The 19,362-nt window shown below is 45.1% G+C and overlaps 1 protein-coding gene across 2 annotated transcripts in view; it reads left to right on the top strand.

Annotated features, from left to right (window-relative positions):
- dock1 (dedicator of cytokinesis 1) overlaps window positions 1-19,362 on the top strand; it is a 350,480-nt gene that overhangs the window by 99,326 nt on the left and 231,792 nt on the right. For both annotated transcript variants that reach the window (XM_056297765.1, XM_056297766.1), the window contains exons 20-23: window positions 8,099-8,188; window positions 10,010-10,110; window positions 10,193-10,321; window positions 17,137-17,245. In XM_056297765.1, coding sequence (XP_056153740.1) covers window positions 8,099-8,188; window positions 10,010-10,110; window positions 10,193-10,321; window positions 17,137-17,245 — 429 coding nt within the window. The remainder of the gene's footprint in view (window positions 1-8,098; window positions 8,189-10,009; window positions 10,111-10,192; window positions 10,322-17,136; window positions 17,246-19,362) is intronic.

The following is a 19,362-nucleotide window of genomic DNA, read 5'->3' as shown; positions in this document are numbered from 1 at the left end:
AGAGGAGGCGCTAGTGCAGCGACCAGGACACATGCCAGCATCCGGCTTCCCACCCGCAGACATGGCCAATTGTGTATGTAGGGACGCCCGACAAAGCCGGAGATAACACTGGCATTCGAACCGGCGAGCCTCGTGTTGGTAGGCAACGGAACAGACCGCCACGCTACCCGGATGCCCCTAGGCCCTTGGCGTCTCGACCGCACACTCCTGCCTTTGTCAGTGTAACACAGCCTACCCTTGCCCTTGCACCAGTGTGTGACTTTGTTTGACTTTTTGCACCCATCGTCCACTCTGTGTTTATCTCTCATACTGAACATGATGGGTATTTTCTCTCTGTGAAGGCAGACCCCTCAGAATAATGTTCTGCTGTGTTTCAAAACACCTTTACATCTGATCTTACGATGCCTCCGAATCCGCTGAGTAGACGTGTCCTCAGAGGTTTTATAGGCTAACACTCACAGCTGTATGGGGTACTTAGCCATTGAGGCTCCCCTGATGTTGAATCGGTTGTCCTCGTGCACTGACACTACCATATTATAGTCCATGGGCCAGACGATATTTCGGTACACTCAAGGTGGCAAAACTTAATTATAATTTTTGAAAGGATCCATGTCTGTAGATGATATTTTGGTATGATAACCATTCCTGAGTGGCAGCTGTATCACAGTTATCAGCTCATGAAGTTAACCACCCGCTAAACTAAATTGCATTTTAGACGCTGGTGCATATCCTGGTTTAGCCTCATGGTCAGGACATTTTTCAATGTTCTATAATATTGTCTTTGGTATCATTTTAAAGGGGACCTTCTTAGCTTTCATTCAAGCCCTGTTGTGGATATTTCTCACAAATACAGAGGTCACTTGAGCTCTTCAACCCGTCAATAACACACATCTTTCTGCAATTTTCGCCTAAACTATATACTTTCTTTTAGCCCTGTGGCATCTAGGAATATCAGGGACACAAAACACAAAAACTGGAATACTCACAGGACTGTAAAGATTCAGGAAATGTATAATATACCCATACTATTTCATTGTGTGAGGTGATTGTGAGCCTTAAATGAGAACTAGACCAAAGCCAGTTAGGTCACAAACTGGTCTCTATACATTTGTTTAAATACACAATCAAAATACATGATAAAAAGGAATACCATAGTGAGGTAATGAACTATTTTAATACTTTAAACAACATTGACATTTACATATACTTAGTCAATGATACATGTAATCCCATATCATTAGTGGGTATATGTAATGGTAATGGGTAGGGTAATGGGTATATGTGAATATGGTTACATTATTGTTATCAAGCTCTGGGTAACCAAGTCCAGAATCAACATCCTGTGCATCAATAGACTACTACCACAGTAATACCATCAGAATCATCACACTGTCATTCATCAAACTGCTCGTTTCTCTCATCATCTGACTCCCCAAGTTCAAAGTCCAGTTCTGGACCATCCTGCTGTTTTTGGTTACTGCAGGTCTGTAACCTGCACATGTCTGTGCATGGAAGTCCATTTGACAGGCACATGCAGCTTGGCATTTTGCATGAATGCACACACTTGCATGTTAGCATTTCCAAGACCACATCTGGTGCAGGTGGGGAGCGCATCCAGTAAATGGCCAACTTGCCTTCATCGTCTGTCCATCCATACTCAGTAGGGCTTGGCACCACAGGGTTAGCCTGCAGACAGCACTTCCATATTGCTGCCTGATAGTTGGCTCGTTGAACATGCATAAAGAGACAGTCTCTACATGGTGGCAGCTGGCTGGACTCAACCTCTCCCCTTTTGGTGCAGAAGAGCTGGTAACGCAGTTTGTTCACCTCAGCAGTGCTGCTATTAGCAACATACATCCGACAGGTGAACTGCTCAATTTTCTGGAACAGCTCATCACTCACATTCCATGTCTGTCCCAGTTGACTAAAAGTCTCTTGGCGGGAAGTGTGCTTTCTCACTATCTTCAGGGCATTCGGCTTCCCTCGACCAGCGAATGCACTGACAGTGTCGCAGCCTGTGAAGGCATGTAAGCCAATTAGGCTGTCACAGATGCTGTCTCCAAGTGAACTTGCCAGTTTGGTGATGTCGACAAACCGTGTGCGGTTCTGAGTCCCACACTTCTGGTAGATGGGACAGGTGATGTCCTTCTGGAAGCCAAGACAAAGCACCATGACATCAGTGTCCTCAGCTGTGATGATAACTGACTTTGAGCCCGCATTTGCTGCATGCAATGCATGCAGGAGCAGACGGGTGTCAGCTTCTTCATGTGTGGAGTGCAGTTCTGCTGCTTCCTCACACCCATCTTCTGTCAACTTGTAGCAGGTTTCCTCACAGGTCATGTACAACACCTTGCCATGCAGCATAGCTCTGTATCGTGGGAGTTTCCACTCTTCCACCAGAAACTTGATGAGACTGGTCTTGTTGGAGGAACTGCACAGAAATTTTCTCCACTGCTGGACGTGGTGTCCCCCTGCAGGATTCTTGTACTGGAGAGTGATGTCTCCACCCCGGTTCAGTCGTTCAGCATCTTTGATCGAAGTCTGGTGATAGACATCAAAAACAACATCAATCCTCCCACTCTGTGCTCCCTCATGGAGGACCTGGGTCAAGGCTGACTCTGCCACCTGTGCAAAGGTTTTGTTTTTGCCATTCATTTTTTGGACCAGGCTCATCCCATCAATGATGGAAGTAGAAGGGATTGGGATGTCTTCTGCAGGAGATACATTCTTTTCAAGCTCTCTGGCAAGTGCAGCCTTGTTTGTTTTTCGTAAGGACCCATCAGCATTTGCCAGTGCCCATGGTAGTGGGCCCAATGGGTAGGCAAGGACATCCTTCAGATTCACCTTCCTGCTTTCAGCCACCAGGATCATGTGACTGAAAAGGTTTCTATCTGCCTTCAGAACCACATCCTGTGCTTTCTTTCCATGAGCTTGTTTTGTGCTGACATTGGAGAATGTTTTCAGACTTTGCTTGGTCATCTTGTCGTGGAATTTCACAGCTGGTGGGTCTGCATCTAACCTTGTTTGCTGGAATGCTTGGTAGGCCTCTTCTCCTTTCTCAAGAGCTCTCAAGAGATCTATGGTCACATCAGGTGGAGCCATGTTGCCAGTGGAGAGGCTAACCAAATCAATCTCATCAGGGGACATAGGATTGAGCCAGTTATTCTCCATAAGGTCCATGAGAGACTGGACATCTGCTTCATCTCTCTTGATCCTTGGACTCTGTAGATCTGGATGAGACCATTTGCACCTGCCTTGACCTGTCAGGTCTCTCAGCTGTCTGAGGTACATGCTTCTATACTCAGCTGTGAGATAATATTTGGTCACAGCTCCTGGCTTCAAGCTAAATCCCTTTGTCCCTCCAGCTGTTTGGGTGTCTTTGTTCACCGTGTCTTCTATAGCTTGGTCAACAGGGATTCGGCCAAAGGGATTGGTGGAGCCCAGTTGGACTGAGAAGCCTCCTTCCATGAATTCTGTGTACACATCTGGGTGTGTGATGGGCAGCTCAGACATCTGGGCGTAGTAGTAGGGGAGGTAGCATGCATAATTCATCCTGTCATAAGCAAAGCACCATGGGATCATTGCTCGAATGCTAGCCAAGTGTAGCATCCAGTCTCCCTCTCTGGATGCTCGGATGAGCCCCAACAAGATTTCAACCATGTCCAAATAGGACATCCAGAAGTTCGAGAGGCTGCCGTTTCCACCTCTAAGGAACTCACGGTAGACTTCAAATAGATCCATGATGCGTGTACAAGAGCTGTTCTCAAGGACCTCCTTCAAAGCATGTTGTGAGACTTCTTTCCCAAGGCTGTCAATGGTCTTCAGTGTCTCATTCAGGTGAACCATGTCATTCCTGTGAGTTTCTTCCAACCAGGACAGGAAACCATTCAAGGTCAGTCGCATGAGAGCCTCATACAGGAGCTTGTGTAGTCGCACTGCCCTGTTGTACTTGCGGCCATCCATAACACCAGCAATTGAGCCTTCTGCAATCATGCCAGACTCAATGCAGAGGTCTTTGAGTCCAGCATCTTGGAAACGCTTTCCTATTATTGCCAGCAGTGTGCAGATGGTGTGGAATACCCCAAGCCTAACAATGATATCATGGAACTTGTCATGGTGTTTCCATGTGATCTCGACAGCCTTCGCATACAGGGCTTGGTCAAAGACACAGACAATCTTCCTCAGGCCTAAGCACTGCATGATGCTCAGTGACTGGTTAAGTACCTCATTGACAGTAGACATTTGTGTCGCTGGAGCATTGATTGTAGGCAGATAGCCTATATTGTCGGGGATGACCGTCATCTCCCCTCGAGTCAGGATGTTGAAGCCTGTCCAGCTGCTGACTGACTGTTCTTCTTGTTGTGACATGCGTGCTAGGACCCAAAGAAGGTTTTTCTCTCTGGCAAGCTTAGTATTGGCTGCAGTATCGGCATCTGACTTTTTGCTTTGTGGTGGCCCTACCCGTTGTCCAGCATTGTAAGTTGGTAACATTGGTGGGGGTCCATCAATGCTTCTCTTCTTTGTTTTGGGAACAGTGGGCATGGGTTGGACAGGAAGTGGGTTGACTGGCTTTGCTTGCACAGCAATCCCATTGACTCTGTGAGATGTTCCCTCACCACTGACAGTTTCTTCAAGACGGTCGATATTGTCCCAGGCTAAAGTTGTGAATATGCCAGGATGGATGTTAGCTGGAAGGGCAATGCCACTCCCTGATGATGAGAGTTTCTGGAGACACAGGGCAGTGTTGATCTCTTCCATCTGTGAATAGGACACACTGTGACCAAGTCGGTTGAGGATGTTTATCAACTCTACATTTCCTGTCAACGATTTGACACTGAATGGCAGAACAATGTGCTTGGAAGGCTTGGTATTTCCACATGTCACTGCATATACTATGTCATGGCCAAATGACTGCAGAAGGCACTGCACTCTCTGGGATGCATGATCAGGATCATTTGAGCCTGTGAGTAGAGAGTACAGGAAGATAATGAGCGACTCTGGAATGGTAGGACATTCTGCTTCTGGTTTGACTTCAGGCGGCCAGGTTTGAGGAACATCTTGACTTTTAATGTCTGCTCTCAATTTGATGGCTGCTTTGGCTATAACATCTTGTGCACTGACACTTCAGGGTCTGCAGCTCCCTTTTGAGAGACTGATTTTCTTTGGCAAGTTCCCTCATGGACAAGTTATCGGGATAGAGGAGGAATTTTCCTTTCTCATCAGGGAATATCTGCAAGGCTCCAGCAAACTCACTCTCCAGGTTTCGCCTTATGTGCTTCTTGGTTGATTCCTTGACTTGGGCAATGCCTTGGGAGTTCATTGAAGCTACCAGTCTAGAAGAGAGATCAGTCATTGTCATCACTTGAGGATTGCCAAAAAGCTCCATCCTGATGAAGAGGAACAGCTCATTGTATGCCTTATTCACAGCAGCTTCATACTGGGCTGCAGCATCATCATCTTCATTGCTGGCAACCTCTCCTTTGGAAACCTCTTCTTTGGTGTAAAGTCTATAGCATGACCTGTGGTAGTGCCCTTCAGCTGCTACAAGGTCTCTACTCACAATGGCAAGGATTCTGCTGTCCCTTTTCTTTGTGGCTGCACTCCTGATCTTTGCATCAGCTCGCAGTTCTCGACACTGCACCAGTACTTCTCTCGTATTCTGTCTCTTGGAATATTTGCTGTTTTTCTGACAAAATATGCACTCTGCATCATAAGTCCTAGATGTACTTGGAGCATGTCGAGCTACTCTCTTAGATTGTTTCTCTTCAGCAGAGACACAACTTTTCTTTTCTTTTGCAAGGAGGCCATCAAGAATTTGCTTCATAGTGAAGATACTGCGACACTTTCTGTGGTAGTAGATTGCTGGAATCTGCCCCTCAGGAATGTCTTTTGCCAGTTTCAAAACTGGTGCATAATTTCGTATCTGAGCTGCCCTGAGCAGAGTTCTCCATGAGTCGACACTTTGTAGTGAAACCAGCTTATCTGTATCATCAGAACAGTGGATAATGCACTCCACCCGTGGGCGCTTTGGTATTGGGTAAAAACTTGCTTGTTCACCAGTGGCCATATTCAGTCAGTTTTCACCTGCCACATACAAACAAATACATGTAACTTAGGTGTATGAACACTACTAAAACAAAGTTTACTTTGCTTCACCAGCGTCATATTACCATTATTTATCTTACATAGCCACAAATAGATACATTACCTAGTTGCTATGCAACAGCTGTATTTTGTCCACATGAGGTCGCTAAAATCAACACAAGATGAAAGTTCCTCGTAGCCACTTTAACTAATCATATTAACATATACATTAAAAGAACATGCTAACATTATGGGAAATTAGCTTACAATCTTCTCCAGAGTGAGACAAGAAGATAGATACCAGTTTCCTCTATATGTGTTTAGTAGAAAGCTATCTGGCTGCACGTTAGCCTAGCTTAGCACAATGAATGGAAGTACACAGTACTGGTTATCCTTGGTTGTTGGCCAACTAAGAACTGTCCCAGAGTTTAAGCTAGGCTAATCAGTACCAGGGGTGTTGAAATGCTATATTTGTAAAAATCTGGGCAAATACACAATCGTGAGAGGCACAGAAACAGGTTTCCTGAAAGAAAAATGAAATAGCTGCTCATTTGGAAAGGTTATCATGTATTATTTTACATCTGTTAGTGTACCAAATAAAATGGCACCAGTGAAGTTGTGTCACCTTGGGTGATATCGATATCTGGTCTGACCCATGGACTAACTGGCTTTGGTCTAGTTAGTTTCTTAGTAATAATGCCCTTCTAATTTAAGGTTCACAATCACCTCACACAATGAAATAGTATGGGTATATTATACATTTCCTGAATCTTTACAGTCCTGTGAGTATTCCAGTTTTTGTGTTTTGTGTCCCTGATATTCCTAGATGTCACAGGGCTAAAAGAAAGTATATAGTTTAGGCGAAAATTGCAGAAAGATGTGTGTTATTGACAGGTTGAAGAGCTCAAGTGACCTCTATATTTGTGAGAAATATCCACAACAGGGCTTGAATGAAAGCTTAGAAGGTCCACTTTAAAATGATACCAAAGACAATATTATAGAACATTGAAAAATGTCCTGACCATGAGGCTAAACCAGGATATGCACCAGCGTCTAAAATGCAATTTACTTTAGGGGGTGGTTAACTTCATGAGCTGATAACTGTGATACAGCTGCCACTCAGGAATGGTTATCATACCAAAATATCATCTACAGACATGGATCCTTTCAAAAATTATAATTAAGTTTTGCCACCTTGAGTGTACCGAAATAGGAAATTTTGGGCTCTGGCCCATGGACTAATTAAGAGGGGGTATTCTCCAAAAGGCAGTTTGTGGTCTGTCTTGACTGCTTTGATTAACATTTTCACCAAATGACATGCACACGATGTTGCTCTACTCCCCCCTACTCCCAACAGTTTTCTGCTGTACTGCTATTATAACATTACCCTTCCACTGTGCTGTATTATCCAGAATAATAAAATCTTTACACTTTAGACTTGTGATTTGACAAAGCATGATTGCCGTTATCATACCACACATTTAAATTCTTGACCCACGGACCGTAAAGTTTAAGGTTGGGCATTATTGAGACGCATGAAATGAGATAACCCATATTATTTAGGATTAGGAGTGGTCCATCTTTCTCTGTGGTTTGGATTACTTTGTCTGCTCATCTTGATGTGATGAAATTGGAAGTATTTCGGCAGACAGCGGCTATGTCATTTGTTCGTATGAGCCTTTGATGTTAGCAGCCGTGTGCGGAATTCTCATTCCAGAACACCTTTTGGCTATCCTGCTCAAATTACATCGTTTCTAAAGACAGGCTGAATTTGATTTGACATGAATAAAATGGGTTTTTTTCCTTACCATTTAATCAAGTCTTCCAGAAAAATGTTTCTGCAAATGGTAGGGTGGCAGTATTTCACAAAAAAAAAAAATCTCCCAAATGTGATTTTTGATTTTTTTTTTTGTGGTTTATTTTGATTTATCTTTTATTATTGATTTATTTGAGTGAAAGATGCCAATGTTTTCTCCTTGATCTGGCATGACGTACCGTGCATTTTTCATTCCAGTTTCTTCAAGACACTCTGGATGCTCTCTTCAACATCATGATGGAGAACTCCGACAGTGACACGTTTGATACCCTGGTCTTTGATGCCTTGGTAAGCAGCACTCTTTTAGATCAGGGGGGAATTCACTCAGGCAATGCCAAGTTGCAGGCTGGTGGGAATTAATATGTGGGTACATATTCAGGAGCGTGTCGTCACTCTGTCCATATGCCAAAAAAAGAAATGAACTAAATGGAAAAAAAAAGATGCATGAATATTTTTTTTGAGGGTGGGGGTTTCCCCCTTTTTCTCCCCTTTTTGATGGAGGAAAAATTTTTTTTCCTTCGGATTACCCCCCCCCCCTTTTTCTTCCCAATTGTATCCGGCCAATTACCCCACTCTTCCAAGCCGTCCCGGTCGCTGCTCCACCCCCTCTGCTGATCAGGGGAGGGCTGCAGACTACCACATGCCTCCTCTGATACATGTGGAGTTGCCAGCCGCTTCTTTTACCTGTCAGTGAGGAGTTTTGCTAGGGAGACATAGTGTGTGGGAGGATCGCGCTATTCCCCCCAGTCTCCCCCCCACCCCTCCGAACAGGCACCCTGACCGACCAGAGGAGGCGCTAGTGCAGCGACCAGGACACATACCCACATCTGGCTTCCCACCCGCAGGCACGGCCAATTGTGTCTGTAGGGATGCCCGACAAAGCGGGTGGTAACACGGGGATTTGAACAGGCAATCCCTGTGTTTGTAGGCAACGGAATAGACTACTATGCTACCCGGACACCTGTGGAAATTGATTCCTAGATATTTCAGAAAACATGTTTTTATTTGCTTTTTTTTATTGGAGCCACAAGTGCATTGTCACTTCCTTTTTCACTAAAGTGTTGTGTGCAGACACAGAGGAGTTGATAATCTATTAGCATTCGTTTCCAGGGGAGTATCATATGCTGAAGTATCAAAGCATCACATGATAATTTTATAAACCTTTTTTATGTACTGTATGTTTGCTTGTTACTTATTCATGTGCTGCCAAGCATAGAATTTAAGCAGGGCTTTATCATTGGCAAGTTGTAAACAATGTGACAGCATCCATTTTTGGAGGCAAAAGCAAAGCATAAAACCAATTCATGTCTCCCAGGGTGTGTGGTCTGCCACAGGCTCTGCGCCCTTTTTTTTTGCACACGTAAAGGCAGAAAGTACCACTATGCTCCTCAGACGAATGTTGAGTAAGTGCCAAAGGGAGACACTAAGATTTGCAGAATGAGAATGTCTCTGTTGGGATACCTGCCTACTCGCACTTACCACGCTTTCCCCCAACAATGCTGCAATATCACAATTACATTGCGGTTTACAACCTGTACTCATTTCCCTATAGGTGATTATTAAGAAGGGGTGCTGGAGAGTGAGCAGATTAGATAACATCGGTGGATTCACCACTGCATTTGATATGCATGAATTTTTTTTTTTTTGCACCAGAGTAACATTTTCATTAATCGTGTTGGTGTAGGATTTAACTTTCCATTTTCCTGCAAGATAAACCCGAGATAAAGATCTCATGAAAGCAAAAATAAATTGGTCGGTTTGAATTTTAATTTCACAACTTTTTCATGTACTAATTCGTCTTTGTAGCCACTGATTAATCTTACAGCGTCTTTCAGGATGTGTCTATCTTGCTTCCCATCACTTAACATCACAGAGCAAATGTAAAAAGAACAGTTTTATTTCTCTGTCAGTGCAGAAAGTGTGTTGCCGGGTGTCCTAGATTATATGCAGGTCTAGAGAATTGGAAGAAAATTACTTTTTGCTTATTTCAAAACTGGTTTATTTTCCTCATTCCTTTCAGCATATTGAATGAGATGGGCCATTTTTCTGACTCTCCTCCGTGAGCCATTCGGTTTACATTTTAATGGATTTGTCTTTCTCCTCCGACAGGTGTTCATAATCGGCCTTATAGCTGACAGAAAGTTTCAACACTTTAACCCTGTTCTTGAAACCTACATTCGAAAGCATTTCAGTGCTACCCTGGCTTACACGTGAGTAAATCACACTTTGTAACAGGGCTTGGTAGTCCAGATTGGTCTCTGGTTCATTGTATAACTGAGTTTGTCTCTACAGGAAGCTTACCAAGGTTCTGAAAAATTATGTGGAAAATGCGGAGAAGCTGACGGAGCAGCTGCTGAAGGCCATGAAGGCTCTGGAGTACATCTTTAAGTTTATCGTCCGCTCCAGGGTCCTTTTCAACCAGTATGTCCCCCTCACACAAGCACACGCATATGCACATGCACATGTACATACACATGCCCAAGAATACTCAACATCTTGTGCAGAATTTCTCCAAGCTTGGTTGCTGTCTGTCTGAATGCTGTTAGTGCCCCTTTTGGCTTAAATATATTTTCCAACATACTTTTTTTTTTTGCCTTTATTCCTACAATCCTAGTCAATTATACTACTTGGTTTCATCAAAGCTGTTTCTATGAGAAGGTTATATTTATTGCGGTGGTGTTTTTCTCTTCCTCTGTAGGCAAATTACCCATCGAAATTGGGTGGAGGTTAAGGGTCCTGGGATAACATTGTTTCTATAGATGCATTTGTAATTGGCTATGGGGATGTTAAATGGATGATGATCTACAGCCTTGGGCCGGTGCCTCTCAGGGTAGGAGAGGGATTGATGTATGACCCTGGTCTAATTGAGTGTGCAGAGTTTGACTGGTTTTACATTCAGTGTCTGGAGGACACTCAGTCCTTTACCTCGCAAATCACACCACGGCGACGTCACTCACTCCCTGTGTGGCCAGCATCCAAGATGTGCACTGAGTGGCTCCCAGTGCAGGAAAATGAATGGCCCCCTCATCTTGACATTTGAAGGGGATTTGATATCAGGTCTTTGGTTTTTTTTTTCCATTACCCTGGTCATGTTGGGTCATCAGCACGTCCTTTATGTAAACAATCTAAACTGGTTCACTTTTTAACTGTACAATCGGAAGTGTAAAGTTACGGGCTATAAAAAAATAGAATATTTGTTTCGCGAACTAGAAGAAAAGGTGTTGCCAGAATGTAGGTTAATCAGATAGGTCAATAGACTTTGCAAAATTTAGCACACCTTTCAAGAAACATGAGTATTGGGTGCCCGGGTGGCGTGGCAGTCTATTCTGTTGCCTACCAAAACGGGGATCGCTGGTTCGAATCCCCATGTTACCTCCGGCTTGGTCGGGCATCCCTACAGATACAATTGGCCGTGTCTGCGGGTGGGAAGCCGGATGTGGGTATGTGTCCTGGTTGCTGCATTAGCGCCTCCTCTGGTTGGTCGGTGCGCCTGTTCAGGGGGAAGGGGAAACTGGGGGAATAGTGTGATCCTCCTACGCGCTACGTCTCCTTGGCAAAATTCCTCACTGTCAGGTGAAAAGAAGCAGCTGGCGACTCCACATGTATCAGAGGAGGTATGTGGTAGTTTGCAGCCCTCCCGGCTTGGCAGAGGGGGTGGAGCAGCAACTGGGACAACTTGGAAGAGTAGGGTAATTGGCTGGACACAATTGGGAGAAAAAGGGGGGAAAAAGAGGAACATGAGTATTGAGGTTCTCTATGCTAACTATGTTGATTATTTATTATTATTACTATATCAGTGATTTGAAAGCTTTAACATTGGGAGTAATCACTCATCCATGTATATGTGCACAAAATGAGACTTGAAGCGTATACAGATGGAATGGGGCAAAGCTTCACGCTTTTGACACGGCTGAGATGCTTACCGAGAAAGATCGGGTATAGACGGCTGTATAGATCAAAATGAGAGCATTTTCTGCTGTGAGAGATGCAAGGGGATAGCTCTACTAGGCCTTCTCTGCCATTTCAGATCCCAGTGCTCTTAACCCTCTTAAATCCAAAAGCTGCCTTTTCAATAACTGTGCGAGCATAGTTGGAGACTTCCTTAGTCACTTCCCTGGAGGTTTGATACGAATGGAGCGGGGCCACATCGGCAGGTGATTGGGTACTTGGTGCCGGCCAGTGGAACGTTCCTTATGACATGGTAGAGAAGGCACTCAAATCACAAAATGATCCCCGCCGGAGGTAAGCTGCCCATCACTGGCGTGGTAGTATCCCGGCTTGACTCCGCTCCCTGGTGCAGCGGTAGAGAAGTGGCTTTAAGTAATTGTTGTTGTAGAAGCCCTGAGAGAGTATGTCTCAAACCCCATGATTTCTGTAAGCCCTGAACAGTGACTATATCTTGGACCATGTAATAGTGCCAGCCCTGCGGGAGATAGGGACACCACAATACCTGCCTCTCTGGGGGAAAAACCCCCCCAAAAAAACAACCCCCCCCCAAAAAACAAAAAAAAAACCCTGATGAAATCTGATGTAGAGGGACCAATCTAAACAACCCCCCGACTCCCCACCCGCTCAAGCCAATGAAGAAGAAATTAGCCTGAATTTGTGTTCTCAGTCAATAGCCAGTTTCTGAGTTTTAGTTTTTCAGTGAGTGGTGGACACACATCATTAGCTTGCACGAGACACAAAGCGGTTCATTTGTGGTTAATAATCGGTTGGTGAAGATTTATAGGGTCCGTGTAGAGGATGAAATGTATTTGCATTTTCGGGGGATTATGGATGGAGCTCTTTGGAAGTTTTTTAGCCTCTTTATTCGAATGGCAACATATTTTATAATTCACAACTCAGTCTGCAATTTGTTCATGCATTTGCAGTTGGCAATTCAGTATGCAAAGTGGCAACGCAGTCCTCAATTCAGTTTGAATTATCATTCCATCCATCCATCCGTTATCTGAACCGCTTATCGTGCTCTCAGGGTCGCGGGGATGCTGGAGCCTATCCCAGCAGTCATTGGGCGACAGGCGCGGAGACTCCCTGGACGGGCTGCCAGGCCATCACACAGGGCCGACACACACACACACACACACACACACATTAATACCTAGGGACAATTTAGTACAGTCGATTCACCTGACCTACATGTCTTTGGACTGTGGGAGGAAACCGGAGCACCCGGAGGAAACCCACGCAGACATGAGGAGAACATGCAAACTCCACACAGAGGACGACCCCGGGACGACCCCCCAAGTTTGGACTACCCCGGGGCTTGAACCCAGCACCTTCTTGCTGTGAGGCGACCACGCTAACCACTCTGCCACCGTGCCGCCCCCAGTTTGAATTATTTTGAATAGAAATTAAAATTAAAGTTCAGTTAATTGCATTTCATATCACCATAGTTTTTTGGTGTCTTTTTTCAAATGGCAATGCATTTTGAAATTGGCGATTCAATGTGCAAGCGAAACGGCGTCCGCCCCCAGTCTATTGCATTTACGTCTACCTGTCACCACGCTCTTGGTGTCAAAATTCAAATGGAAACGCAATCTGTCGGTCTTCTCATCAAGGCGGGTCTTCAGTTAGTGTGGAAGTTTTTTGGCCTCTTTACTCAGGCCTATCTGGAGGTGGAGGAGTAACATTACTTAGGCTCCTCAAGAGTCTTGTGTGCCCGCTTCGAAGTTCGGCCTGAAGTTGAGTGATTCAAGTGCTCGGGTTAGGAAATCTTAATTTGTTACCCACAAGGGATGTGATTTGTTTCCTCCACCAGGCGGTAATCCGGAGGGGATATTGTGTTTGGTCGTGTGTGGGTGTGCATGCGTGTGTGTGTCCGCTAATCTCGCATACTACTGGGCCTATCAGCCTAATGTGCACAGTTAGGATTGTATGATCAATAACTTCTCGTGGTTGCGGTGATCCAAAACCTTTGAAAGACATTTGTTCTCACTACCGCAACTCCCTCTCTTCATTCACTCTTGCTCCACCGACGCTGCTCTCTGTTGCTGCCCGATCTGAGTCAACCGTAGATGTGAGTTGCACGTGTGCATGGGCAGCAACTGTGTCAAAACATTATGTATTCGGGTTTGCGTCTTGAAAGTAAATGAGAAGTCGATCATATTTCACAAGTCAGCAAATCAGTAACCGCTGATCTCAGCACAGGAAATTGGAGGAACACTGGATGAACCAAAAATGACCTCTGTCTTTATTTTTATGTTGTAATACAGCTGGGTAAACCGTTAACGCTCGTGCATGCGATACTCACATCTACGGTTGATTCAGATCTGACAGCGACGTGATCTTACGTTATTAAAAGAATTTGGATAATCCAAAAAATTTGAAAGTTATAAAGGAACAAGTTCATATTAGACTTGGTCACATTCATGCGAGGGTCCGCCGAGGGGGCTGCACATCCACAGACCGATAGGCAAAATGTTTTTATTAGGTTGGTTTTTTTTTTAGCTTTTGTGCTGCACATTAACCCCCCCCCCCATATTTCCTGTTCTACTGACTTGGATGCTGTGCATAAGTGTTGTTATGGCAGGAAAAACACTGGCTTTTCTGTCTGCGTGTGCCAGTATCAGTCTGCTGCTAATCTCCCATACTACTGGGCCTGTCAGTCCAATAATTTTGGTGCACAGTTATGAGTTTATGATCAAGGACCTCTCATAGGTGTGGAGATTCAAAACCTTTGAAAAACCTGTTTTGTACTGCACTTGCATACTGACTCCTCAGCTGGTTTTCTGAGCACCAAAAAGGGAAGCTATGCAGACAGTGCCTCTGTGGTATAATAAAACTACAGCTACTACTACAACAATAATAAGAATAGTAATAGTAACATTGATTATAATAATAATTCAATAAGTCCCCCTTTTGTGACCGAACGAATCACTTGGCCGAATGGATTGAAGTGAACCAAGTCACTGAACTGCGAACCGACATCCTAACTGAAGACCCACCTTGATGAGAGGACTGACAGATTGCATTTCCATTTGAATTTTGACACCAAAAGAGCGTGGTGGCAGGTAAATTTAAATGCAGAAGACTGGGGGGTGCAGCTTCGCTTGCACATTGAATTGCCAATTGCAAAATGCATTGCCGTTTGAAGAGAACAATAAACCACGGCAATATGAAATGCAATTGATTGAACTTTCATTTGAATTTTTAATCAAAAAATTCAAACTGAATTGAGGATTACGTTGCCACTTTGTATATTATATTGCCAATTGCAAAATGCATTTTCAAATTGCATGACCAAATTGCACATTGAATTTCCACTTGCAAAATGCATTGCCATTTGAATAAAGAGGCCAAAAAAGTTCCATATAGGGGCATCCAGGTTGCGTAGCGGTCTATTCCGTTACCTGCCAACACGGGGATCGCAGGTTTGAATGCCTGTTTTACCTCCGGCTTGGTCAGGCGTCCCTACAGGCACAATTGGCCGTGTCTACGGGTGGAAAGCCGGTGTCCTGGTCGCTGCACTTGCGCCTCCTCTGGCTGGTTGGGGTGCCTGTTCGAGGGGGAGGGGGAACTCGGGGGAATAGTGTGATCCTCCCATGCGCTACGTCCTCCTGGCGAAACTCCTCGCTGTCAGGTGAAAAGAAGCGGCTTGCAGCTCCACATGTATCAGAGGAGGCATGTGGTAGTCTGCAGCCCTCCCTGGATCGGCAGAGGGGGTGGAGCAGTGACTGGGATGGCTAATTGGGGTAATTGGCCAAGTACAATTGGGGAGAAAAAGGGTAAAATTAAAAAAAAAACTTCTATAGAACTTCACTTTGTGCTCCCACACACTGAAATAGGATGAAGTCTTCCACCCCCGACTGTACTCTTGCGCCGCAGAGCCAAGGTAGCGGAAGAGACCAATATTATTGACTCCTAGACAGACTGAATAGAAATTTACAGGGCTTTGAGAAAGTGTTTCCTTCTTCGGTTTCTTGGGGTGTATTTCAGGAGAGTCATTCGAGTAAATCTGTCATTCTTCAGAAGTTTTTTTTTGTTTTTTGTCTTCAAAAACTCATCGGTTGAGATAGTGTTGGCAATGTGGTGTCTACACAGGGATGAAATAAACAACAGCCTCATGGTCATCTGCCAGGGTAAATCGCTTTTTGTGTGTGTTTTTAGATGCGACGCACCTCATGAACCATGCTTCTTACTCACTTATTTACTTGCAAACTGACATTTAGTCTCTTGTTTAGCAGAGCCATCTGTGCAGAGTCATGGGGGGGTTTAATTAACATAATCCTAATTGGAGGAAAATTGGCAAATTATATTTTTACTGCAACTCTATCGCTTGGTATTGCCTGTGTGGTTTTATTCACAGTAGGATTTTACTGAAATGCCGTCGTAACACACTCTTTCATAAAAGCTGTTAAACATAAACACAAACTACATACATGATTTCAGACGAGCTAACTTTAGCCCCGTTGAACTGCTGCGTAAGCGTCTATCAGGAATCAGGAACACTATTTGTCATTTCATTTCATGTAAACGAAATGTCGTTTCCCCCAGCCCACAGCAGTGCAACACAAAGATAAAAACACATCTAAAAACTACAAGCACACATACTCTAAAAACTACCAAAAAAAACCAATCACTGTTCAAGAGAACGCCAGCCAGGATGACGGACCTGCCGGTCTGCATGGGCTAGCAGTTAGCTTAGCCTGCCCCGCTTCCATGTCATATCAGACCGCTCTTGGTGTTTCTTTTTCGGGTGCAGCTCCGGGCAGAGCCGTGGTCCCTGGGCCCTCTATTTAAAAATATCAACGTTAAAGAGTCCAAACAGGGCGTCTGGGTAGCGTAGCAGTCTATTCTGTTGCATACCAACACACGATCGTCGGATCGAATTCCCGTGTTACCTCCGGCTTGGTCAGGCATCCCTACAGACACAATTGGCTGTGTCTGCGGGTAGGGCACTAGCGCCTCCTCTGGTTGGTCGGGGCGCTCCCTGGATCGGCAGAGAGGGGGTGGAGCAGCGACAAGGATGGCTCGGGATAATTGGCCAGTACAATTGGGGAGAAAAAGGGGGAAAATTAAAAAAAGAAAAAAAAAAGAAAAAGGGGGTCCAAACAGGATATGATGTAAATAGAATGTAACGTATCGCTCCTCAATTGAAAATGTGCAGTCAGTACAAGGCCTACTTCCAGTTACAGACTTAAGACAATGATCCCGTTTCATTCGTTCTTTTCACAATGGAGACACTTAACAGTCGTGCGTTGCATCTTTGACCCTGTGTGTCCTTGTGTTTCCAGACTCTACGAGAACAAAGGAGAGGCAGACTTCATGGAGTCCTTGAGGAACCTCTTCACGTCCTTCAATGACATGATGAACAGCAGCTCGGAGACCACTGGCATGGTGAAGGTAAGCTGCCGTCCGATGCCTGTACACCGCCGCACTGCCACCAGATCTCTTTGCCCAGAGATGGTTTACGGTTGGAGTAGCAAAGGAATTTGTGGATCCCCTGTGAGCGGCACGACCTTTTAGTTGGGCACGATAGAGATGTGAACACCTGATGTTTACATCAACTTTTTACAGCTCTTGAACGATAACCGAGGTTTCTTCCACTCACCGATTCCCTTTGTTTATGCTTCTGCTGACCTCTGGAACGTATCTACATCTGTTTCTCTGTACAGCGTGTGGTTTTTACTCATCTCACCCTGTTCTTCCTTTTTCCACATGACCTCTGTTTAGCTGCATGTTCAATTAAAAAAGAAAGAAAAAAAGAAAGAAGGCATCTGGGTGGCGTGGCGGCCTATTCCGTTACCTACCAACACGGGGATCACCGGTTCGAATCCCCGTGTTACTTCCGGCTTGGTCGGGTGTCCCTACAGACACAATTGGCTGTGTCTGCGGGTGGGAAGCTGGATGTGGGTATGTGGCCTGGTAGGTCGGGGCGTCTGTTTCGGGGGGGGGGGGACTGGGGGGAATAACGTGATCCTCCCACGCGCTACATCGCCCTGGCGAAACTCCTCACTGTCAGGTGAAAAGAAGCAGCTGGCGACTCTACATGTATCGGAGGAGGCATGTAGCAGTCTGCAGCCCTCCCCGGGTCGGCAGAGGGGGTGGAGCAGTGACCGGGATGACTCGGAAGATTGGGGTAATTAGCCGGATACAATTGGGGAGAAAAAAAAAGGGGGGGGGGAGACGCTGCAGTGTTTACCATAGTGGGCAGTTTCAGAATCGCAAAATGAATCTTTTTCAGAAGCCTTGACCTGAAGTAATAAGTTGTACAATATTTACAGCCATCTATTCTATTCATTTGTGAAGTCCTTTTCTCCAGTAGCCCAGTAAATTTAGCGACGAGACCTGCTAGACATTACTGGGGATACATGGATAGCAGCTCCTATCTCTACCACAACAGCATTATGCAGCCTTTCCTCCCTGTTCTCCTGTTTATACAGTGCGTTCTCTCAGTTTAGTCTGTTTGTTTCTCTTTCCTGTCTGTTCGTGTGTGTGTGTGTGTGTGTGTGTTTGCGTTTATATCTCTGTGTGTTCTGACCTTCACTGTCCTGTGACCTGGGACTCCTTCTGGCCTTCTGGTCTTTAGCTACTCCTAAAGGTATTTCTCTCACTGCCCCCCCTCCCCCCGCTCCCCACTTTGTCTTCCTGGCTTCAAACTCCCACCAGTGCATTTGCATTTCATTGCCCTTGACTCCAAATGCTTTAAACACACAGTACGCTCGCTCTGCATTCTCTCACACAAAAAAATGTGCATCTGCACGTGCACACATGCAGGCGTCAAGAGAGGGAGAGGAAGCACACACATACATTCTGGACGCACACTGAGCCTTAGGCGATGCCCCGCAGTCAATTAGGAGTCAGGTGCTGTGTAATTGGGTGAGATATTAGCTTTACTGTCAGTAAATTAAAAATTGATCTTGAGGAACGGGCGTGAAAGGGAGGAATCGTGGTTTCATCCTCAGCCAGGTCTTGTGGAAGCACCGTGACAGCTGGAAGCTAATAAGCAGTCCCAGACAGTCTCATCTTCAAACAGCATCCTTACCAACATCTGGACACAAAGCACTGGCACACACACATAAGCATACAGACACTGAAACATACAGTATAGATGGACACACACGCACACACACCTGTCTTTTTCTGTTTGTCTCTATCTCTCTCTCTCTTTCTCGCGCGCGCGCGCGCGCGCGCACACATGCCCATACACTTGCACACATGCATCATCATGTACACAAACACATACACACACACATTCTCCTTCTCTGTTTCTCGCTCTCTCTTATACACACACACACACACACACACAGCCCTGGGGAAATCAAGACACAGATCAGAAGCAGAAGACACAAGTCCTCTGAGGCTTTATAGCGTTTCACACAGAACATCCCAGCAGAACAGGTGGGTCTGTGGGACTTTGTTTTTCTTAGACACTCATTTATAAGGGGCCGAAAGATGCAGTTGCTTTCATGAGGAGCAGGAATTTATAACCGATGATGTTTAACACTTGAAAGCCTTGA

The sequence above is a fragment of the Lampris incognitus genome, chromosome 17, assembly GCF_029633865.1.
Source record: "Lampris incognitus isolate fLamInc1 chromosome 17, fLamInc1.hap2, whole genome shotgun sequence".
Taxonomy (NCBI): domain Eukaryota; kingdom Metazoa; phylum Chordata; class Actinopteri; order Lampriformes; family Lampridae; genus Lampris; species Lampris incognitus.
Note: the sequence above shows the minus strand (reverse complement) of the source record. Positions and strands in the feature narration are given on the sequence as shown.